We start from the raw sequence: 24886 nt of genomic DNA, 5'->3' as shown, positions 1-24886 counted from the left end.
ATGTAGAATCAGTAAATAGACAAGAGACAAATCTATAAACTAACTAAAAGGTCAAAGGTCAAGGTTCTACGGGTAAGTGATGACATGTAAACGACTGATAACAGGTACTGAAACAACAAACTGCGAGACCAAAGCTACAAGTAAGCTAATGATCAAGCACGGTTCAAGTATCAAACCCTGGCAAGTCTCTCGGACTAGGACAGTGTCAAGTTCCTCAAAAATATTGCTGCGGTTTTATACACGACGACCGGTTTGGCCTAGTGGGTAGTGACCCTGCCTACGAAGCTGATGGTCCCGGGTTCAAATCCTGGTAAGGGCATTTATTCGTGTGATGAGCATGGATATTTGTTCCTGAGTCATGGGTGTTTTCTATGTATTTAAGTATTTATAAATATTTATATATTATATATATCGTTGTCTAAGTACCCTCAACACAAGCCTTATTGAGCTTACTGTGGGACTTAGTCAATTTGTGTAATAATGTCCTATAATATTTATTTATTTATATTTATTATTTATTTATATACAATGTGACTAGGGTTTGCAATATCCGCCAATTTTTCGGATCCGGATATTTCGTATATTTAAAATCGTATATTAATTCGGATAATACGGATCCATATAAAAAATGGTCACGTTCTAAAAGTATTTGCCGAAAAAGGGACTATTATTATATAAAAAAAGTAAGTTATACTCACAAAATATATGTTAATGGAGTAAAAGTTACATTTACTTCATAAACGACAAATTTGTCAAGCATGTATTAATCTTTTATATACCGGTTTGATGAAATTACATAAGGCGTGTCGCACTAGCCGTGGTCCTTGACTCCCACTTCAACTTTCATGACCATATGATATCATTGACGCGTGTCTGCTACAAAAGGTTAGGGTTTGTAATCAGAAATTCTAGGGATTTTCATAACCGAGGTACCATAAAGCTCCTGTACTGTGCCCAAGCGAGAAGTAAAGTCGATTCCGCCTCCATTGTTTGGAACCCTTATGAGGCATCTTATGTCTTGCTTCTGGTGAGAACAGTATTGCCCGGTGAATGGAAGAGAATTATCGTATTTGAGTGTCAAAATTATCGTACCGTTGAAAAAAGTATCGTACGCTTATCAAAAAGGCAATACCCCAAAAATTTCCTGCAAATTAAGCTTAAATTCCTATATATATAATCAAAGGAAGCACAATTTTTGTCTAAATTGCGCACAAATCATAAAACGAATGAATGAATTTGTGTCTTTTTTAGATAGATCCAAACGGTTTACAGGAAATTTCAACATTTTTGTCTTATACCAAGGACCCGAACACCCAAAAGGTGCTCATTTCAGCCTATTTCTGAGGGAAAGCGTCAAATTTTGTTTCAAATACTAGACTTTTTAGGTGGCGCCATCCAAGGGGTGAAATTATCGTACGATAATGCTCTTTGAAACGTACATCTCGATAATTATCGTACGCCTGGAAACACTAGGAGAGAGTGCAAAAAGTATTCTTACGGTTCCTCTATAAAATAATGTACGGGTACTATCTGGTTTTATACCCAACCAACTGTTTGTTAGGCATACTGGGTTGGGCTAACGTTGAGAGGCAACGGAAAAAGACGGATGTGAAAATAATGCTTTATCCTTACGAAAATAAGGAAACTCATGAAATCGGACCTTTACCCGACCCATTATGCACTTTCTGTATCTCAGAAACTAAAAATGATTCAATATTTATTACCGTTAAGTTTTTGTTGGATGTTCATATCCGACGTTATAGAATTTTTGACGAAAATTACCGTTATTGCTGTCAGGAGGTATCCAGATAGCTAGTTTTAAAAACTGTTACTGTACGTTACTACTGTTAAGATTAAGCAACATTCACATTTATTTTATGAAGTTATTGCGTGACGTGATGTACCTGTCATAATTGATGTGCTATATATTTGAATTGATTAAATAATTGTAAATAATATTTTTAAATCACAAAATGGTATGAGATCATTCATAAATTTCATTCAAAAATTGTTTCTGATATAGGTCCATGACCATATTTAACGGATCCGTAATATCCGAAATATCCGGATCCTAAGAGTCGTTGGATCCGGATATTTCGGATATCCGGATCTCAAACCCTAAATGTGACGGTTCATAAGGCGTACTGCATCAACGGCAGGCCAAGCTCTATGTTAAAACAACCCTGTTTCTTCCATTTTCAAGTAGGTATTCTGTGTTTCGGTTTAATTGCATGACTATCTTCATATGACCGAATTAAGTCTTCATTTACTTATTATGATTTGTAACAAATGGTTAGACAACTCACCACTTTATCATGTTTTCGCATTCTCTTCTTAGTCCCGGCCTTATGCGATGATTCCTCGTCATCGTCCTCTTCCTGGTCCCACGGCCAGTTTAGGAAGCACGATCTTATGTCCGGGACCTCAAAGTCCACTTTACTGTACAAAAACAATAGTTGAAATTCATAGGCTCTAAATTTGCAAAGATTTAATTTCTTAAAAATGTAAAATAATCTCCATGACCTGTTTAGTAACTAACGCTGCAGTTTCTGTAATCTCTTATATCATATTCATAAGTATCAAAATTTCTATAACCAATAATTCATTATAATCGTATATCTGCAAAATCTCTGTGCTGTAGACCTCAAGAACTCCCATCGCTCCACCATTAAAAAAAAAAACAACAAAATCTGAATCGACAAAAACAAAAATCATTATCGAACTTGTTCACAACATTTCACAAGCATTTTGAGAAATGCTACTGGTAGCCTTATACGTACGCCCGTATATTGGTGCGAGCGAGATTCATAGAGAATAAGTTACGCAGACGTTAGCGAATATGTCAGTGTATACTCGTGGTAAAGCTACTGCAGAGAACAGTCGGACATCCGGAAGCCATTTCAACCCAAGCTGGAACGGGGAGTTTTGTCCAGCGCTTTGCGCTCTATTGCTCAATTATAGTGTATCATATTTATTTTGTCCTATCTAATTCACAGCATACTTAGGAAAAAAACAATTGTTAGGTTTACCGGAAAACACTGAAAACACGGTATTAAAAAGTCATTAGAACTATCTTGAAGGTCTAACGGATTAGATAAGATAACGCCATTTATTGACCATGTAATATACATTACACATATTTGGCACGTCATATATTACAATTGATTTAAAAATTATATCATCGATTATATCTCTGTGAGCTAGATTAGAAGTCAAATACCTATTTAGATAAAGTGCTGAACGAGTACATTAATAGATAAAACAAAACATTATACCCATAATTTCGAGGCAGCATGGTCACTCGGTCCAGTTCGCCCTCCTGATGCAGCCTTATGCAGGCATTGAGAGCGGCTGATCGCTTAGCTGTCTTCAGGTTAAGGTAGGGTTTGCCCTATAAGAAATCATGCAAAAATATTTATGAAATAAATTCAGTACGGTTCCGAACCGTCAGTGAGGTCTCAATTTAGAATGTCTATAACCAAAGAAAAACATATTTGTTTAAAAGGAGTGTACAGGTTTTTAAAGGGTCGGCAACGCGCATGTAATGCCCCTGGTGTTGCAGGCGTCCATAGGCTACGGTGACTGCTTACCATCAGGCGGGCCGTATGCTTGTTTGCCACCGTCGTGGTATAAAAAAAAAAAAAAAAAAGAGTCCGCAACAAGCTCGACCGAATTTCTCCTTCCCGGCCAACGGAGATTCGTTCTCATTTTAAAACTACGGGTTGGATTGTAATAAAACTTTGCACGTACAATGACATGAGGTACATCTATGCCTGTAATGTTTCGTTTGTTTTATAAGCTGGAGCTTATAAAACAAACGAAATAGAGCAAAAACAAGTTTTGTATGAAAAAATTGAATACGCTGTATTTTTTTTTAGGGTTCCGTAGTCAACTAGGAACCCTTATAGTTTCGCCATGTCCGTCTGTCTGTCTGTCTGTCTGTCCGAGGCTTTGCTCCGTGGTCGTTAGTGCTAGAAAGCTGAAATTCGGCATGGATATATAAATCAATAAAGCCGACAAAGTCGTACAATAAAATCTAAAAATTTAATTTTTTTGAGGGTACATCCCCTACACGTAAAGTGGGGGTGAATTTTTTTTTTGCTTCAACCCTACAGTGTGGGTTATCGTTGGAAAGGTCTTTCAAAACTAATAGGGGTTTTCAACAAACATTTTTTGATAAAGTGTATATATTCGGAGATAATCGCTCCGAAAGAAAAAATAAATGTGTCCCCCCCTCCCTCTAACTTTTGAACCATAGGTCCAAAAAATATGAAAAAAAATCATGGAAGTAGAGCTTAAAAAAGACATTAAATGAAAACTATAGCGAACATGATCAGTTTAGCTATTTTTGAGTTATCGCAAAAAGTTTCCCCTTCATAGTAAAAAGACTTACTTTAATTAGAGTACTGATTATGCAAATTTGCCTATTTGTTTAACTCACGTTTCATCCCTTCGCTAACAATTTACTATACTTTAAGCTCCAGTTTAGCTTATTGTGACGGAAGACTAACTACGGAACCCTATACTGAGCGTGGCCCGACATGCTCTTGGCCGGTTTTTAACTATGGTATCTGAAGCTACATAAAATAATTACAGGCATAGATATACGTTATCTTATTGGAAGTACAAAATTTCAGAGCAATCTAGCAAGACGGTTTAAAATGAGAGCAAAGAGAATTTGAAATAGAACAGTAAATGTATTGTCATAGAAAACTTTGTAGCGAAGTAAATTTACTGCCATCTTTCGACACATAATTAAAACTTTTAGAACGCCATTTGATCCTTATTCTTTCACTTATATGTGTTCAATTTGTTAAATATAAAAAAAGGGGCGCCATTTTACCGGGCACCTTTGGCCTTTGATATATTAAATGGCGCCACTTTATGATATTTAACAAATTGCAGACATATTAGTGAAAGAATAAGGATCAAAGTCAAATGGCGTTCTAAAAGTTTTAATTATGTGTCAAAAGATGGCAGTAAATTTACGTTACGTACGTTAATTATGACGTAACAGGTGAAGAGCTTGCGGCTTCCTCGCACAACGTATCAGTATTGCGATACAACGAGGAAATGCCGCCAGCATCCATCAGCAGGTACAATGCCTCAAGGGCCTATTTTAGATTTAAGCTAGTCCTCTGTATATATCCATTATGTATATTGTTTTTGTTTATTTTTATATTTGATTTACCTTGATTGGTTCTTTGACAGGACAAGCAATGGGCATGATGATAGTAACAACTATTCCGGCATAATGACCGTTATGGTGGGAAACTGACTCCTTAATCCACATGGGGGTTATGGTGGTGAACTGGTCATGGGGCAGGCAGGAACAGTAGCGGTTCAGCAAGCTTATAGCACCTACTGCATGGAGACAACCTGTAGAAAATATAGTCTTTTATGCAACAGTTGTATAAGAAGGGTCAAAAAAGGCGAGTGGCGTGAGTTACAATGTGAGCCGGAGCCGAAGGCGTAGGCGAACATTGTAAAGGAATACGCCACGAGAATTTTTTGACCTACTTATACAACGTTGCATACAATATTTTTCCTACGAGTCAACAAAAATAAATCTTAATTTAGGTAAACAAATTACAGCAAAAGTATATAGCCAAGACGCGCGAGCATACCTTGTTACGCGCCCAGCCCGCCCCGGGCCGCGGCCGGCCGGTCGGCGACACCTCCTCGTAACTCATGAGGCCCTGGTACTTGCTACTTGCTAAATTAATTTTTTGGACAGTTTTTTCTCAATTTTGGCCACCGTAGCCTACGGAGACTAACAAGCAACGCTAAGCGGTCTTCGTAGTCTATGGGTGTTGCTATATTACGGGTGTCACATGCGTGTTTCTGACTTATGAAGTAATTATTTTTACTATGCAACCAAATGAATATTTTGTAAGTTGGCATCAATGCACTTAGTTTAAAACTGTATTCGTTTTGGTTTTGTTAGGTTGGTAGCCATTAATCGCAGTAACATTATAGCTTATAAAAGCACAAGAGCGTTTATGAGGAATAGACAATATAGACTTTTCTTGAAACCTTTTATGTATGTTCTTATATTCGTGTTAATGAATGCATAAATGACAGATAACAGTAGAGGAGTAGGAAAAATAAATAATTGACTGAATACCATAAAGAAAGACTTTTCAGTTGAGCCATATGGCGTTGCACGACGCTTTACATTTTGCGATCTCTTGGTTGAGCATTAGTTAGTGCTTCTGGGCATTTTCCGCAAATCGACAACCATTGTGCCTATTTTGCGTGAGATGAGGTAGCGCTACTCTAACCACCCCAGCTCCTCCACGAAGCCTAGCAAAGTTTTCAGGTTGCTAATTGCCTCTCCTAGTGTGCACGGAGTCCCTAGGTATTTGTTCCTGTATACTTGTACCTGTTTGCAGTCTAGGAGAATATGTTTTGTTATTTCTTCTTCTTCCATGCACGCTCTGCACATGGGGCTGTCTGTTTTACCCATATTGTGTAGGTGTTTGTTAAGTGTGTTATGTCCTGTAATTAATCTTACTATTTTACGTAGTTGATGTCTAGGTGTTTTCAGTAGTATTTTGGTGAGTTTGTGGTTCAGTTCCGGTAGAAAATCCTTGGTCTGCCTGCATGTGTCCATTTCCTTCCAGTATTTATTGTGCAGTTGTTTGTGATGTAGGTCTAGCTGGTTGTGTATATAGGATATTGGTAGGGGTACGATGGGCTCGGGTCCATATGCCGGCGTTTCTGAGCCTTTCCTGGCCAGTTCGTCCGCTGCATCGTTTCCTCTTGATCCACTATGCCCTTTTATCCATTGAATTGTTACTTTGTTGCCTTCTTTGCTCACTTCCGTGAGGCTTCAATGACATTCGAGTATGAGTTCTGAATTAAGTTTGTCGCTGCATAGCGCTTGTAGTACTGATTTACTGTCTGATAGTATTAGTATATTTTCGTGTTTCACTTGTCGTCTTGTTATAGCATTGGTTGAGCATTAGCACTTGGAACTCTTGAACATCTTTGTATATTTAAAATAGATACAAAATAGGTCAATGTACTTGTTAAAGCATACCGCATGTATTGTTGGTATTACAGTTTACAGACTAGCCTCAATAAAATAAAAATCACTATCATAATCCATAATATGTGACCACAGCCTGCAAAACATCCCTTTTTGTCGCTTGCCATAAGGACGCCTTGACAGGTTTTTCGTATAAAGATACAAGCAATTCTCGTCCTTATGGCAAGGGACAAAGTGGGACGTTGCCGGCCGTGTTCACATATACCTAATGGTGCATTTCTTGGTCCATCTGATATACCTGTGTATATTGTACCTTAAAAAGCAATGTCCTATAACTCCTATAGTGGATTACGATACAAGTGCGAAAAATAGGAAATTCGAAACGAGTGGCGATAAATTAAAACGCGACCGAAGGGAGTGTTTTAAATCGACACGAGGTGCGAACTACCTATTCGCACATGTATCGTACAACGTTTTACAGTACATATGGCCCTTTAAATGTGCGATACAGTAACGTAATATGCTAATTTTCGCACTAGTGCGGAAAAGTAGCACCATATGTACTGTAATAGTATTTTACGCAACCGTTGTATAAGAAGGGTCAAAATAGGCAAGTGGCGTGGGTTACAATGTGAGCCAGAGCCGCAGGTGTAGACGAACATTGTAAAGGAATACGCCACGAGCATTTTTTGGCCTAGGTATATAACGTTGCGTACAACACTTTTTCTGGGGGGCACTCAACGTTGGGGCATCTCTTGGCGAAACTCGCGGATATGTGGTGGCGTCTCCAAAATATTTTTATCGCTCTTTTTACATGAAACTTTTGCTATAGTTTCTTTACAAACAACAAAACATATTAATTTTATACCTAAAATTAATTAAAAGATAAACTTTACGTCAAATGGCGGTAAATTAAAACTTTTTTCACGCATGTCACGCACTCGTAGTTTTTTTTAAATTCAGACACGAACTAGAGTCGGGGGCCTATTTCCGTATCATTCGATACAAATTAACATGCGAGATATGTGAAAATTGTATGCGATTGACATTTCATTTCGAACAAAAAGGCATCTCGACTGATATTAGAATAGAGGTCAAATCGAATTGCTTTTTTTTCAGAGATGTTCCAAATTTGAATACTATCATAACCAAATCGATTTTGATGTAGTTATGAAGCAATCGCAAAATCATCACAGATAAGAAATTTGTTGTAACAAAACAGTTTAACGTAATGTTGGCCATTATTTATGGATTTTGAAAATATCATAGAGGGTTTATGATACGTGTGTAGATATAATTATATAATTTGCTTATAGTTGTTTCTTTTAACTTACTTCCGTACGGATTGTTGTACTGGGGAATATCATCCTCGTCATACATGGTTTGTATGGAAGATTCTGAAGGACCTTCTCTGATATCCGAAGATCCCACGAGTAACTGCAGACATACACCATTATTATTAAACTTTATTGCACATAAAAAAAGAGTACAACAGGCGGACTTCATGCCACAAGGCATTCTCTACTAGTCAACCATAAGGCAAAACAGACTTCAAACGTGGCAAACTTCAAGGTGGGTGCAGTGAGAATTAAACAAAAAACCGTAACTTTTCACTATTATTAAAGGTAGTATAATTGTAGTAAAGTACAAAATAAAGTGTAGTGGACTAAAATGTGTGTTCATGGCTAGATTGATACAATCATAAGTAAAAATATAAATAATATTGATTTTAAAAGTACAGGGCTTAGCTTAATCAGAATACCTGTTGAATATATTGCTCAGTTTCTCTGAAGCTACGGTATTTATTCCTAAATTTATTTTCGTCGCTAGAGTTCACTAATAAAACGAAGCTGGAATCTGCACTTCTTGCTCGACCTGTAAATTTGATACATCTACACTTAAGAACAATGCAAAAGTTGTCACTTTGAATTTTTTATGCAAATAAATTGACTATTGATTGAATCGGTTTGATGACCGGTCTGGCCTAAATAATATAAATAATAATAATAATCATGGATGTTTTCTACGTATTTAAGTATTTGTATATTATATATATCGTTGTCTGAGTACCCATAACACAAGCCTTCTTGGCTTACCGTGGGACTTAGTCAATTTGTGTAAGAATGTCCTATAATATTTATTGATTTATTATTAAATAGAAATAGAATTTTTCGATCGACTAAATTCATTGTACTCTGTAGTTAGCAATGTATTGCATGCAGGTTCTTGAATCGTTTAAATGGGGCTTAAACAGAGACGAGTAACTAAATTGATATACTCATCTGGTCATCTGTGTACCTTTGCTTTGGATGTAGGACCGATATTCTAATGGAACATCGAAACGCAGTACCAACAGGCACTGGGGAATGTCCACACCCTCTTCAATAACACTAGTTGCTATTAAACAGTTGAGTTCCCTGAAATGGAATTCGTATAAGATGAAACATTATCACAGTTGCGTCTAGAAGTGAACAAAATAAGATGTCGCATCTTTATAAGCTATTGTACGCAAAAACGTCATATCACGGTGACTAAAAGCCGCATCCCAAACGATTAATTAAAAGTCGTGCGTGCGGTGTCTATTTATAACCCATTGAATGCCAAACACTTCCTATGCCGTCGATTGAAATGCTTTCCGTGTCAGATGCTACGTCAAATGACAAATGATACGGACCAAATTCTAACTTTTGGTATATTGCGTGCGGAGTGAGGTACAGTCGACGTCAAAGATATGATTACACTTTTGCACCTTACTTCATTATAGTAAGGCAAAAATGTTCAGGATACGTGGACGTCAACTGTACATATGTTAACGGCACCAATCATAGGACATTTAAGAGTACATTTAGAGTATTTTTGATATTTCACCGACACCTGTAAAATTTCTACCACTTTATGCATTCAAAGTTGAATGTCATATTCGTCCTTTATGTTTTTTATGTATTTAATCAACAAATTAAAACTGTTTTTTGCTCCAGTTATGGAATTAACCATTAACTTTCAAACTAATATATATCAATTAAATATTAAACTTAATCAGCTCTATTGCTCTTATTTATGGTAAAATGTTGCCAGGGTTTAAAAACTTATGGTAAGTACTTACATATTTTACAGAATGTGTCTATACCATCCCATTACTGGAGCCAGTCCCATCATAGGGGTATTTACTATAATTGATGTTCGACAGATATCACTGAAAGAAACATTGAGGAAACTTACTTATTCCGAAACATAAGCAACGCCTTGTGACTAGCCTTCTTGACATACGCTTGTTCCCTGGTGCTCTTATACGGATCGATATTGAAACCGACCAAAAAATCGTGTTTTATAAAACTGAACTCTTCCGGATTTACTTCTTTCACATCTTTGAGGAGATTGTAGAGGATTTTGGCGGTAAACCGCTGTTGTGTGAAGATGATTGCCGAGAGAGGGTCTTTCGATTTGTTTATTTTTCTTATAACTGCAAATTAATAAGTAAAATACGTTAAAAAACACGAAATGAATAATATACCAAAGTCACTTAGGCTGCCTTCAATTATAGCGAATAAAATAACTGTCACACGTTTCAAACACGAAATATGTCTTATTATGAAACACAAACGTCCAACTGTTATTCTTATGTTTTTATTACAAAATTTCATCAGATGGATGGATGGGTCATACATATACACAGAATTGGGTTCAAATTTGTTTTTCTCTTCTCCAACTTTAAGATTAGAAAAACGTTAACGATTTTGTTACACACCATTTGGTTTTAATAATTTAAATATAATTTATTTTGTCAGCGGGTTGCCTTCCTAAATTATGGTAACCCGAGATGTAAATTTTGTTTTATATGTATGTCGCAGTTGCAGATACCTTACCTCCAGGCTTGTGATATAAATTGGAGTTAAATTCTTTCAGTATATTTAGCAGCTTTATAATCTGATCTGAAGAATGTTTGATGATTTTCTCGTATCCCTCTTCCTTTGACATAGACAGCAATAATACCATTCTTGCGCTGTAAATGAAAAAACAGTCCTAAGATATCGATGCTTAAATTCTAGAGTCAGAAAACTTAGAAGGTTTGCCTCCTTGACATTGACATTTCACGCCAATAAGCGGGTGCTGCCCCCTACAGTTCATACGTGCTCCCTATTTCAGCTCATAAGGTTTGTTACGGTACGCTGTACGGCACAACCAAAGAGAATTTGAAATAGAGGTGGATTGTCAAAGAAAACTTTGTAGCCACAGTAAATTTACTGCCATCTTTCGACACATGATTAAAACTTTTAGAACGCCATTTGACTTTGATACTTATTCTTTCACTAGTATGTGTTAAATATCAAAAGGTGGCGCCATTTAAAAGATCAAAGGCCAAAGGTATGGCGGCATCGTTTCGAGCGATGGCGCTACAACCTTTAGCCGATGCCCGGTAAGATCTCTATTTCAAATTCTCTTTGGCACAACTTAATGAAGGTATGAATTGTACTGCAAATGAAGTTGACACTGAGCCTTATTTTTTCAGAAATTACGTTATCTGCCCTAGTGTAAATACAGTGCAAAAAGTAACCTTATTAAATCGCCGATAAGATCCTTTATCGTAAGGTCTCCAGAAAAATACAAATGACAAAGCCGTACTCACCTTGTTAAGTGTGTAATGACAAATTCGTATAACAACTCCTGTTCTTTGCTTAAAGACTAGATCAAAGGCCAAAGGTATGGCGGCATCGTTTCGAGCGATGGCGCTACAACCTTTAGCCGATGCCCGGTAAGATCTCTATTTCAAATTCTCTTTGGCACAACTTAATGAAGGTATGAATTGTACTGCAAATGAAGTTGACACTGAGCCTTATTTTTTCAGAAATTACGTTATCTGCCCTAGTGTAAATACAGTGCAAAAAGTAACCTTATTAAATCGCCGATAAGATCCTTTATCGTAAGGTCTCCAGAAAAATACAAATGACAAAGCCGTACTCACCTTGTTAAGTGTGTAATGACAAATTCGTATAACAACTCCTTTTCTTTGCTTAAAGACTTCCGCTTGAGCCGCTCCAAAAGAATTATGTATGAGGTGATGCTTAAAGAACCGCCGTATACGCCAAGGTCTTTTATAAACATCATCATCGAAGTAATCATGTTCTTAACTGCTTTTATTATCTGAAACCAAAAAAGTCTCTGTTAATAATATATTTTTGTGCTTTTAGCCTATATTATTACTAATTTTCGCTTAATTCTTACAAATGATTGAAAAAAACGAACAAATGGAAGAACAAAATAAGAGGGAAATATTTTAAGAGTATAAATAACCACATCGAGTTTTAGTTCAATAATCATGCCATTAAAGAGGCCTAAGTCCAGTATTGGACTTTTATTGGAGCGCTAAAAGTAATAAATTCTGTAGTTCAATTTAGTTTAATTTGTAAATATTTATATTTCATGATCTTGATCTTTTAAATGGCGCCACTTTTTGATATTTAACACATACTAGTGAAAGTTTTATATATTTCATGTGAATAATATTAGAATAAGCAATTAGTGTAGATATTGCTACACCCGAATCGCGTTGCGTGTATGTATGAACTTCGTGCAATATTTAAAATCTTTTGTATTAAATGTATGCAATTAAATAAATTAACTGAAAATGTGAGCTTTCATAGGCTACTTGGCATTAGTCAAGTAACTAATGTGCACCATATACGCCAAGTGCCACTCTCACACTTTATACCTCTCGGCTCAAATGATGGCTCCTATGACTGTTCCTTCAAGTCTCTTTTGGTTGGGTTTAAAAAAATACATATCGGTCATGATCCCTATGACATCCCACCATTCGACACGAGAGGTACAAGCCGTTGAGGAATGATGATAAAACTACTCGACACCCACCTTTTTAGGGTCAGTCGTTATATCCTGCTGGTACTTTTTGAGTATAATCTCTTGCGAAAGGTTCGTTTGCGGCAACTCAATGGACAATACGTAGTCTATCAGCACCCTTAAGATATCTATGGCTTCCGCGGCCGCTGTTGTCACTTGGGGCGTCTGGTAGACCTCGACATGCTCGTAGGGATTCGTGGAGTAACTAAAACATTAAAAAGTTTAGTTAAAAGTGTACATATTGAAATCGGATCATGCTATGTTTTCTACGATGTTGCACTATCAGGTAGGTGCAGACTCAGCGTAGACGGGGTCTACTCTTGATAATGTAAATAGATACGCTTTATATTGTCACTCTGCTTTGGTGACATCTCTAGGGTCACACAATGTGTAATACATTTTTTTTTTCTAACAATGTGCCAATGCCTTCCTGGCTAACGGAGGAACATGGAAACAGAATGAATACAAACAAGGAATATTTGATCAGCTTCGAGCAAAAAAGCCCTAACCTAAATGGCTTATGAATACATGATACAAATATATATTGAGTAAATTATGTAAAATAAGTTCACACGTTTCGATTCTTTTACAGTCATGGGAACGAACAACTCGAACGAAAAGAACTAGAGACGTTTTTAAAATCGCAGATGATGGAGATAATAGATTAAGGAAATACAATATACTTAAAACCCCTGCCCTATGGGTATATAAAATATTATGTAAATATTAAAAGAAAAAATACTTAAGTACTAGAGACTTATGTTGACCGGGATATGGAACGTGATTACTTATTTGCATTGCCTATATCCCCCGGTCAATATAAGTCCAGTGAAACTAACCGTAAATCATACAAAATTGTTAAAAAATACTTACTTTAATACCTCCCCCATTTCATTTACAGTAGCGATGGTCGCATGGAAAGTGGTCTCTAGATCTTTCAAAGACTGTGGAATATTTGATATTGCAACGTTGCTGTTCAATAAAGTCGCTGTCAGACCTAAAACGTAATTTAAAGTTATTCGGTAATTTTAAAATGACTACTTACAAAAAGGTCCATGTGGTATAAGATGTGTACACACATATGCCAGGAAATCTTACTCAGTCGGATACAAAAAGGTATAAACTCTAAAAAATCACTCAAAAAGACATCAGTTCGAGATCTGCCGATTACGGCATATATGTAAATGAATCATAAAATATAATCATTTAAGTTCCAAATAAGTAAGACAATTTCATTTGAAAAAAAAAATGCCTAGCAACGGATAAACACGGTCTGAAAATTTATTCCTGGAAAAATTACTATTTTCAGAGACAGTTTTAAAATATTTTTCAAATAGGACCTCGCTCAACGATATTATCCTGCTATAGACAAACCCACGTTGAAACGTCGGTGCGCGGACCGCAGCCCGAGCACCTAAGATACGCCCCTGCGTTACTTACAACATTATGATGGCTGGTTGTCAAAGTATTTACTAACAAGAAATTTTCAGTGAAGCAATACGAAATACTTTTATACTTTCTCAAGTGCTCAGAGTGAAGTGCCAGTACCTATCCCCGGTAATCCGAATCCACACGCTACGCATGAGGCTCGACCTCAAGGATTTCCCGCTGCAAATATCCCGTATTCCCTAGGACACCAGGACAATCGTGCTTTTTCTATTGTTATTATTTTTTGATACCCTTTACATATTGTTGTAAGTTACATATTTAATTTGTTAGTGCTTTGTAGTTTTAAGTTTTTCCTATTGTATTTCGCTTTATTAATGTGTACGAATATTAAGTGTGAATGCAGCCCGCGACGCAACTCGCCGGCAATAGCACGTCAATCGTATGCCAGTTATGCCAAAAAACTTTCAAGAACATTAAAGGTCTAAACATACACACGGGTAAAGTCCATAGACCTTGCCTTACTTACCCAAAATATCCCATCCTTTTACGACAATCAAATAAGCCCGCCTCCTTCCCTCCCCACAGCTACCCAACCTACCACTCCTTTTCACCTTCATCTCAGCCATCTCAAAAATAATGCCCCCATAGTAAAAAGAATACCTCGTGGAGCTCGAATATCTGTGGCCTCACACCTTTCGAATATAATAGACAAATGTATCGAACATAACACTACCGCAGACTGGCACCATCTCTTATTGTTTTCCTACCATACCCTGCACGTACAAGAAGATGATCTAAATATATAGCTAACACAAAAAATTAAAAACAATTGTATCAAGCATCCTCCACCGCCTGCATATACCTATAAAAATAAGTCAAACCCAATTTTCAACCAAAATAAATAAATTTAGAATAAAATTAGCGATGGAGACCTTAAAGGTGCAGCCCGTCTCCTCTTCTCAAACGACGTGCTATCGCCGGATGCCCCCGACACTCTTTTGGCCCTACAGACAAAACATCCTTCAGGTCCCACTATCCTACACTTTTTGGACCCTCCAACGGCAAACCAGGCCTGCCTACAAATAAAAAAACAGAGACATAATAGAAGGTATTTTATCATTCAAAATCGGTTCTGCTGCAGGCCTGGACGGGCTCTCGCCCCAACATTTAAAGGACCTCACATCTCACTCTGTGGGCGATGCTGGTGAGCGTCTCGTCGATTCCCTAACTAAATTAATTAACCTTATGTACACAGGCAACGTGAATCCGGAAATTGTTCCAATCCTATACGGGGCTAATCTCTTTGCCCTTACTAAAAAGGACGGAGGGGTGAGACCGATAGCCGTTGGCTGTACTATAAGACGTCTCGCCTCCAAAATTGCAGTCAGGTATATAATCTCCAAATTAAAACCCCTTTTTGAACCTGTGCAGCTCGGTTTCAACATAAAAGGAGGTTGTGACGCAGCCGTCCATGCCTTACGTACTTACCTCACAAATTTATCCTGTGATGTGCTGGTCAAAATTGATGTTCGAAACGCTTTCAACTCTGTAAACAGGGACACCTTGCTGACAGAAATAAAGAACAACATACCCGAAATATATAACTACCTTTTGCATTGCTATGCTGACCCTACCAAATTGATTTACCGCGATAATATGCTATCTTCAGAAGTCGGCTGCCAGCAAGGTGATCCTCTCGGGCCGGCAATATTCAGTTTGGCCATTAATCCAATTATTCAAAATTTAAAATCAAAATTTAACGTTTGGTATTTAGACGACGGAACCCTGGGAGGCGACCTCGAATCCGTGCTATCAGACCTTTCGACCATTAAATCAAAATTTGAAACAATTGGCTTAGACCTAAACTATAGCAAATGTGAACTTTTTATTCATAACGCCTCTTTAAATCTTCTGGATGTAAAGCAAAAATTTGATTTCCTTACACCAAACATTAAAATAATAGACAAAAGCTCTCTTTGCCTCCTTGGGTCTCCTATTTTTGAAGAATCCTATTCAAATTTCATTTCCGACACAACTTCTAAATTCCAAAATTATGAAAGTCGTCTTCTCGAAATTAGTCTGCATTTCGCTTTATCTATTATTAAATTCTGCCTCTTTGTACCAAAATTAATGTATGTACTTCGCTGTTGCTCTTTCTCAAAATTTCAAAATTTGTTAATACCTTTAGACGACATTATCAAAAATAATTTGGAATCGATTTTGAACTTGCAGCTTAGTGAAGAGTCCTGGACCCAGGCATCCCTTCCCATTCGTCACGGTGGGATAGGGATCCGCAAAATTTCTAGTGTTTCTACCCCGGCGTTTTTATCTTCCGTTCATAGCTCAGCAATTCTCGTGGGCAAAATCCTAAGGGCCTGCCCTCCAAACTATGAGATTGCTGACTTAACGGAGTCTAAAAACGCCTGGTCCATTGCCTGCCCGGGTAAGGATTTTCCCGAAAATCTAAATTCACAATAGACCTGGGACGACATTCAATGTAAAATAATTTACGACGCTCTTTTAAGCCGCAGCACAGGTTCAGCACGCGCCAGACTGCTAGCAGCAGGTTCCAGGTAGTCCGGCGCCTGGCTGCACGCCTTCCCGTCGGTACATACCGGAACCTTCCTGGAACCGCACACTCTGCGCGTTGCTGCCTGTCTCAGCGTCCGGGTTTGCGCTCCACATAGGTGCCCTTGCGGCACTGACGCCGACGTCCTCGGACACCACGGACTCTCCTGCCAAAGGAGCGCCGGCCGCTTCTCTAGACACGCCGCGCTCAACGACATTCTCCGCCGGTCTCTTGCCAGCGTCAATGTGCCAGCTCTACTCGAGCCCCCCCGGCATTATAAGAGATGATGGCAAGAGACCGGATGGAATGACACTAATTCCGTGGAAGTTGGGACGGGTGCTGGTGTGGGACGCCACCTGTGTAGACACCCTAGCCCCGTCTCATCTCCACAGCACTTCTGCTAAGGCTGGCGCGGCGGCAGAGGCGGCCGAAAAATTAAAAAAGACTAAATATAGGTCTCGGCACCAAATATAATTTCGTACCATTTGGCGTCGAGACCCTTGGTCCGTGGGGTCCGAGCGCCTTTAACATTTTTAAGGAACTTTCTAAAAGGATTAGAGAGGTCACCGGTGACCGCAGAGCTGGCAGCTTCCTCGCTCAAAGAATTAGTCTTGCGATACAGCGAGGAAATGCTGCTAGCATCCACGGCACCAAGCCGCAGGGGGATAGTTTTATTTTATTTTAAGTCAAGTTTTATTTATTTTTAGATCTAGGTTTTAAGTTTTGTAGTTTAGTTTTTAGTATATTTACCAAATAAATACCTGTGTCAACATGCTTAAAAAAAATAAGACAAGAAGTTGTTAAAATATTAAATAAGAATAAGTAGGTACTTAAGTGGAGATTTATGGGCCGCCTAACTCTTTTTTGTATAATGGTTGTGTCAGGTCTTCCATAAGATCGCCTGCTGTACTAAACTTTTAATTCATGTCCTGTATTTTAATTTTTATATCGAAGTAAGTAGCGCAGCCACCAAGTAGATGCCGCAAAAAGGGTCTAGGCGGAGGATGGTGGGATGACTTAAACCACTTTCTTAAGAACTGGCCGAAAGAAACACTAAATCGGAAGTCGTGGAGATGAAGTGGATGTCTCTGCCCAGTTTTTGCAACGATTCAGTCGCGCGTTTCCTGAACGTACTGCGTGTGAATGAATTCCACATCGCGACTCTATCGCAGCTGTATCGATGCTGAATCGCAGTTGCATTGATGCTGTATTGCGACTGTAGCGATGCTGTATCGAGATAGTCGCGATGCAGAATCGTTTTTATTGTACCACGGCCTTTTTGCACCTGCATCACTAATGTGCAACCTCTTTTAGAAAAAAGTAAGCAAAATTTTTATTTATCAATACCTACATCGAATAAGTAACGTAAGATATCTTACCAAGGACCCTCGGGTGTTTGCTCGTAGGACAATGTTCGAAATGCTTCATGACCAGCCTCATAGGATGGTCGTCGACCGCGTGGTGGCACTCGTCGAAAATGAGCAGGTTTATATCCTCGATTAGTATGTACTGGTGCGTCAGCATGTCACTCAATATCTGGCAGGTCATTACTATCACCTGAAACAGAGTCACATTACCTACTCATATCACACTAAATAAGATTTTTGTAAAAATGACTTTTTTGATAGATACATTTATCGCTTTTATCGCTGTTTGTGCTTTTCTTTCAACAGGCAACTGATACTTAAAATATTAAATAAGAATAAAAAAAAGTTCAAGTCAATTCTAACAAACACAAATAGGATGCGTTGTTTTATCACAGAGTTCCTTTGGCCACCTCCTGTGTCCATCAACAGATCATCTCGACCGGTAGGTAGGCCGCTGGCTACCTGGATGACGAATGTCCAGAGAGACATGAAGGAGCTCGGCCTAACTCCCGACGACGCTTATCAGCGGAGCAAGTGGCACCTAAGGATTAAGAAGCCGACCCCACGTAACGGGAAGTGGCGAGAAGAAAGAAGAGCTCAATATAATAATGGGAAGCGGGTCTAATTTAGCTTGCAAGATTTGACCCGAACACACATACATATAAATATTAGTTAAATAAAAGCCTGTAATAAAAATTGCAAGTATCTGAACAAGTTGGTGCTTTTCTGTAAAATTTAAAATAGTAGACCCAAATCCCCAAAACAGGTAAAGTTAGCGCTGGCGATAACTTGTGGTTAAGAAAGAAGTGTTATGATGTTGTAAGTCGGGTGAGAAAAGGTAGACATCCAAACCCTTAGATTTTGTTTCCGATTAATGTAATTTGATCAATTCTCTATATTTCGATTGATAATTTAGGAAATTACATCGTACTTAATTGTGATGACGTCACGCTCTACGTCAACGCTTCATACTTGGTGTTTGTTTAGTCTGATATTTGGTTAGAAATATTGTGTATTGTGATAGCGTGTGTGGTCAACTTAAGAAGTCCGATAAAGCGTCGATATAAAAATGAAATTGACTTTGTAATATAAGCCTCACATCAAATAATGTAACCCATTCAAATTTCAACACTATTCAATATGCTAGTACGGGTCAATATTCCATGCACTTAAACGAGTAAACAATAATCAAATCGTACGTGCCCTACAAACCAATACCAGATAAAACAAAGACTGCTTTAAAACTGCTACAACGCGTCCTTTAGAAATTGGGTGAAGTAATCAAAGTGACAGATTAGCTAAACTAATGTAGTATTGCAATTATATTCGGTGTCTGACATGATATATGCATAAGTAGGTAGGTACCTGCCTACACATAAAAACTAAAAACAGAAAACTTTAGGTAGCATTGAACCATTTAGTTATTGATACTTGTAGTTAAACAGTAGATAATAATAATTATAACTTAACAAAGTTGTATCTATATCGACATTATATTTACAATGTATTCATTATAAATAGTTGAGATGACTGATCATTTAAGATCATAATTTAAAACAACTGACCCTTCAATTATGTAACTTCTTGCATATGCAATAGAATTAAAATTGGAATGACTAATTAAGGTATATATTTCAATTTTTGATAATTTCTAACTACACAACCATTCGCTGTCCTAATAAAGTTAAGATAACATGATAAACAGGATGTAAGGTATTCCTAGAAAAAGGAAGCAGTGTGTGATTTAGGTATGAGATGAATCAATGAATAATTTTACAACTGATCTGGAAATTTCTAATATCGAAATTCGTGTCCGAAAACCGTCTGCGATGTCTTCATTACTTCAGCAAATTGGGCTAGATAAGACAATCTTTGAATTTCGATTTTTCGATCACCACCTGTCGATACATACTCCTAAGTTCATCTTTATGGAAAATGATGAACTTAGCAGTATGGCGGCGGAAGAAAAGCCTTTTTTGCATGCGCTTCAACAGAGCACTATGACATACGACCGACGTTTTACAAACATAGGACATGGAAATCTGTTCCTGGCTCGCGGCCTACGTGACACGTGTCACAGCGACCACTCATGATGTGTCTTTGCAAACTGTGCTGAACCATTAACGTTCTGCAGGGCTTAGTTGCCGAAGACCCGCAAACAAAATCGCTCTGACGAGGAAACACAAGGATGACAAGGTGTTATTTGCCAGAGAGTATCTGGACTTCGATTGGTGCGATGTGGTGAAAAAACATTTAAGTCAGATAAAGATGAAGACGTAAAATTTTATCGGGAAGAAAAGGTGAGTGTTATTGTGAAGCAAATGTTCTGCCGTACAGGTCTAGCGTAAAATATTAGGGTACTGGGGCTGGATGTCTTTCATGGGTCCGGGTGAGCTGGTGTAAGTGGGGAGCCGCAATAACAGTCAAGGATATTTAGAGATATTACGAGACGTCATGTTGCCTTCTGTGAGAGTTGTTTATCCCGACTCGCACATATACTTCGTGCACGACAACTGCGCCGTGCATCGCGGTCGTGTCATCAAGAACTGGTTAAACGCAAGAATTCGAATCGTTAATGGAATGTAAATGCTTGATTTAATGATGAAAATACTAAGATCACTATATATATGCATTTAACATTTGAGGAGTTCCCTCGATTCCTCATGGACCCCATCGTCAGAACTCGAACTTGACAAAAATTTGTCTTGAAAATCTAATTTGCTTAACAAACACAGCGAAGAGGACAAATCGCCAAAACGTGCACTATGCGTCGTTGAAGAGTTACATTCTGATCATCATCAGCAGTTCCACTTCATCAAATGTCACTTTTTTAAATGTAAATGCTTGATTTGTTAAAGAAAATACAAAAATCACTATATGTATGCCTTTCACATTTGAAGAGTTCCCTCGATTCCTCATGGACCCCATCGTCAGAACTCGAACTTGACAAAAATTTGTCTTGAAAATCTAATTTACTTAACAAACACAGCGAAGAGGGCAAATCGCCGAGCGTGTACTATGCTTCGTTGAAGAGTTCCATTCTGATCATCATCAGCAGTTCCACTTGATCAAATGTCACTTTTTTAAGATATTAGATAACCTCCTCCTTTTGAAATTTTGAAGTCGGTTAAAAACATGAAAAAACAATTATTCCTTCCATGGATTCTTTCGGATTAGAACTGGGGTCGTTTGATCGTTTGTCTCGTGTTCGAGCAACTGAGCTACGGGACCTCGTAATGAAGAGGTTGAAATTATCTTATATATTCAAAGGCATTAAACGTATGCCATGCGTCTGTATGTAACGACATACACACTAACAAACAATAATGGCATAGAAGACAAGTAACGCACTAATAACAATGAGCAAGGGGCGTTGACGCAGACATACAAAATGGTAACTCGCGTCAGCGCTGTCAAGGAAATAGTTGTGCTCACTGTACATGTATATTCAGGCCACAAGATGAGATAGCCATCTCGACCCGACCCTCCAACGCGCACGGCCCCTACAGTAATGAATTGCTCTTAATAAAGCATACCTACCCAAAAATGATTCTCAATTGGGAAGTAACAATACGTTAATTAATTATGCATTATTCTTGCTCTAATGTTGACCAATTTGGTATCAAAAGGTATTGGCTTCCACACGACAATGCAGTTGTTTTATATCTACTTGTGAGTGAAGTACGTTATTTATAAGCCGAAATTAACTTGTTGTTTATATGAAATAAAATATGTTTTGTTTTAATTGTTAAAGAGTACAAGTTATATTATTGGAATAGTACAAGTATAATAATATTAATAATAGAGATTCGTTATTTGGTAAGTAGCTAAATTTTTTTACAAAATCATAATAAAATATCACCAGTGTATCCACAATTATGCCAAAAATGTGCTTAATAGCCTAGTTTTAATTTTAAACATGTACTTCGCATCATGAACGCTAAGGACAGTAATAGAGTTTTTGAATTTACTAGTAGCATACTTAGTAATGGACTAAATATTAATATTACTGAGTCCATGTATTCACTGAAATCATGCTGGTACCAGGAAGTGTTAAAGTTTATAAGCAGAGTTCCTCTGAGACTGTCAATATTTACGTTTCAGAAACAGTTGTCTATAAACAGTAATTTTCATTGTTACAAATAGTTAATATTATATATAGTTAAACACACCCAACTTATCAGTAGAAAAAGGCACGAAATTCAAATTTTCCATGAGAAGTCAACTCTTTGTGGCTACAATTATTAAATTTGCTGATTGCTGTGCCAGAGTATATATGGCAACCACATTATTGATTTATATAATGCTAACCTGTTCTTGATTGAAGGGTCAAAGGTTACCATAGAACTTGGGGGAGGGGGGTCTCAAAATGTTTTACCTGAAAATAATTATGTCTTTCACATCAACAGCTACAGTGATTTTGCTGCATGAAAACAGTGTGAAAAAATATGTTTCATTCTTACCTGATTCTTGGAGAGCTCTTCATCCCATTTTTCTTTATTCCAGTAATCCACCCTGTCTTCTCCACTATATCCTCCGACTCCGTTGACCGGGCAAAGTTTTTCTATAACTTTTTTCTGAAAACAAGTTTTACCTACTGTATATGCACTGGGATACCTGAGGGAACTAATTAATGCTAGTAATTACGTAATTCTCGTAGGGCCTACAGGAAAAATAAATTAGTATTATGAAATCAAGATATGGGATTTTTTTTAGTGTAGATCTTTAAAAAAACCACTTCAAATTCCCAGCATATGGACTATTTTTGAAAATCTTCCAGTACAGTTTTTCTTTTTTCGTAATCTGCCTTAAATATCCTATTATCCTAATATCAAATTTTTATCTCTCTTCTAGTAGTACTCGTATGGTCACTAGGGTCTTATAGATTTCGATTTCCCATCATTGACCTGTTTGGATTGCATTAACTGTATAGACTCTTTATGCGTAAGTCAATCATTTCCCTTCAGGTGTTAGGCAAAAAAACAAACTTTTATTATAGTTATAAGGAATTAAAATTTGCATTCATATCTATTTACAGTTTAACTACCTTTTGTTCTGCTACCCAAAGGTTGTCTGGGTGAGCAATCTTCTAATCCACTGGTTTTTCTATACTCTTTTTCTGTCATTCTAGGTGCCTACTGACTGTGCCAAAGAAAAAGAAATAACATCCATACCTATTAATGCTTGAAAACCATTTACCTCCTTTTGCAGCAGTATAGGTAAAAATTATATTCTAAAGGGTCTAGCAGGCTAAGCGAACTAGAGGTGCCCCCAACGACGGATTTGGTCATTCTTTCAGGTGGTGTACTGGCAAGTCCTAAGAACACTCTATGCTTGATATCAGTCCTCGATCTTCTTTTGTTTTCGAGTTATTCAGGATAATGTAAAATAATCAGCGTATCATTGAAAGTGGCATATTTTGTAAACAGTTCAAGTTAGATTAACGAAACAAATTTATAATTGACGATAATAAAATAGGCTACAAAATACACATTTTTAACCCACGTCATGTACTTATACTTCATTGTGTAAAAAAAAACATTTTATTTTTCTTCTGATTTATTTTTTTACTTTTCGCGGAGGTACAGTCAGCATCAAAAGTAGCGGATCAAACAAGGTTTCAAAAGTATCTACCATTTTGTAACAGCTTAACAAAAAGTGATAGTTCTATATGTAGAACAATTAAGACTATAAATAATATACTTTTGAACGTAAATTTGAAAGATTTATCTATATTTGGAAAAGTTATCCGGAATATCAGATACTTTTGGCGCGTTGTTTCATCCGCTACTATTGATGCTGACTGTACACCTCCAGAAAAAATGTGCATGAATAGCCACTAGTACCCGCTACATACACATATAAAAATATTTGCGTAAATCTTCGTACGTCATATCAAAAAAAAATCGAATAAGTAGTTAGGAGTATATGTAAACAAAGTACTAGTGCAGGGTGTAGATAAGTTAGTATGTAGGTATATAACCTTTTCTTATAAACCTATTTATAATACATCGACGATGACATGTCAACATTGATAACATTTGACACATATTCTAGCTGCATATGTTTTATTTGCATTTTGTGTTAGAAAATGGATAACACTAATTGTAAGTGTAAGTCTTGTGAAAAAACGTTAAAAAATATTGATGGGAAGAAAAAATGCATAAAAACTGGTCAAGAGGCTGATTTATATAGCAAATGCACAAATAAGCTAATTTATATCAATGATATTTTGCTGTAGTAAGTGTCGACTTTTGGTGTATAAACATAAAGTAGTAGCATCAACGTCTACGTGTAGTAGCAGCACAGCACTTGGCGATGCTGGCTCTTCGTCTGCAACCTCCGATGCTTCCGATTATAATTTATCCGATGATGATAATTTTGTGTGTGATTCAGAGGAGCAATTTGAAATTAGAATCTCATAAATATTTTTTAATGTTTTTTCACAAGACTTACACTTAGTGTTATCCATTTTCTAACACAAAATGCAAATAAAACATATGCAGCTAGAATATGTGTCAAATGTTATCAACGTTGACATGTCATCGTCGATGCATTATAAATAGGTTTATAAGAAAAGGTTACACACCTACATACTAACTTATCTACACCCTGCACTAGTACTTTGTTTACATATGCTCCTAACTACTTATTCGATTTTTTTTGATATAACGCACGAAGATTTACGCAAATATTTTTATATGTGTATGTAGC

At 37.2% G+C, this 24886-nt stretch overlaps 1 protein-coding gene across 1 annotated transcript in view; it reads right to left on the bottom strand.

Annotated features, from left to right (window-relative positions):
• LOC133522859 (endoribonuclease Dicer) overlaps positions 1-24886 on the bottom strand; it is an 81196-nt gene that overhangs the window by 53786 nt on the left and 2524 nt on the right. Inside the window, exons 3-15 of the mRNA XM_061858320.1 lie at positions 22636-22749; positions 18185-18362; positions 13721-13844; positions 12860-13052; positions 11955-12133; positions 10858-10994; positions 10214-10454; positions 9293-9411; positions 8757-8869; positions 8329-8431; positions 5192-5379; positions 3276-3391; positions 2307-2439 (exon numbers count right to left, since the gene is read on the bottom strand). Of these exons, the coding sequence (XP_061714304.1) occupies positions 2307-2439; positions 3276-3391; positions 5192-5379; positions 8329-8431; positions 8757-8869; positions 9293-9411; positions 10214-10454; positions 10858-10994; positions 11955-12133; positions 12860-13052; positions 13721-13844; positions 18185-18362; positions 22636-22749 (1938 nt within the window). The remainder of the gene's footprint in view (positions 1-2306; positions 2440-3275; positions 3392-5191; positions 5380-8328; positions 8432-8756; positions 8870-9292; positions 9412-10213; positions 10455-10857; positions 10995-11954; positions 12134-12859; positions 13053-13720; positions 13845-18184; positions 18363-22635; positions 22750-24886) is intronic.

The sequence above is a fragment of the Cydia pomonella genome, chromosome 11, assembly GCF_033807575.1.
Source record: "Cydia pomonella isolate Wapato2018A chromosome 11, ilCydPomo1, whole genome shotgun sequence".
Taxonomy (NCBI): domain Eukaryota; kingdom Metazoa; phylum Arthropoda; class Insecta; order Lepidoptera; family Tortricidae; genus Cydia; species Cydia pomonella.
Note: the sequence above shows the minus strand (reverse complement) of the source record. Positions and strands in the feature narration are given on the sequence as shown.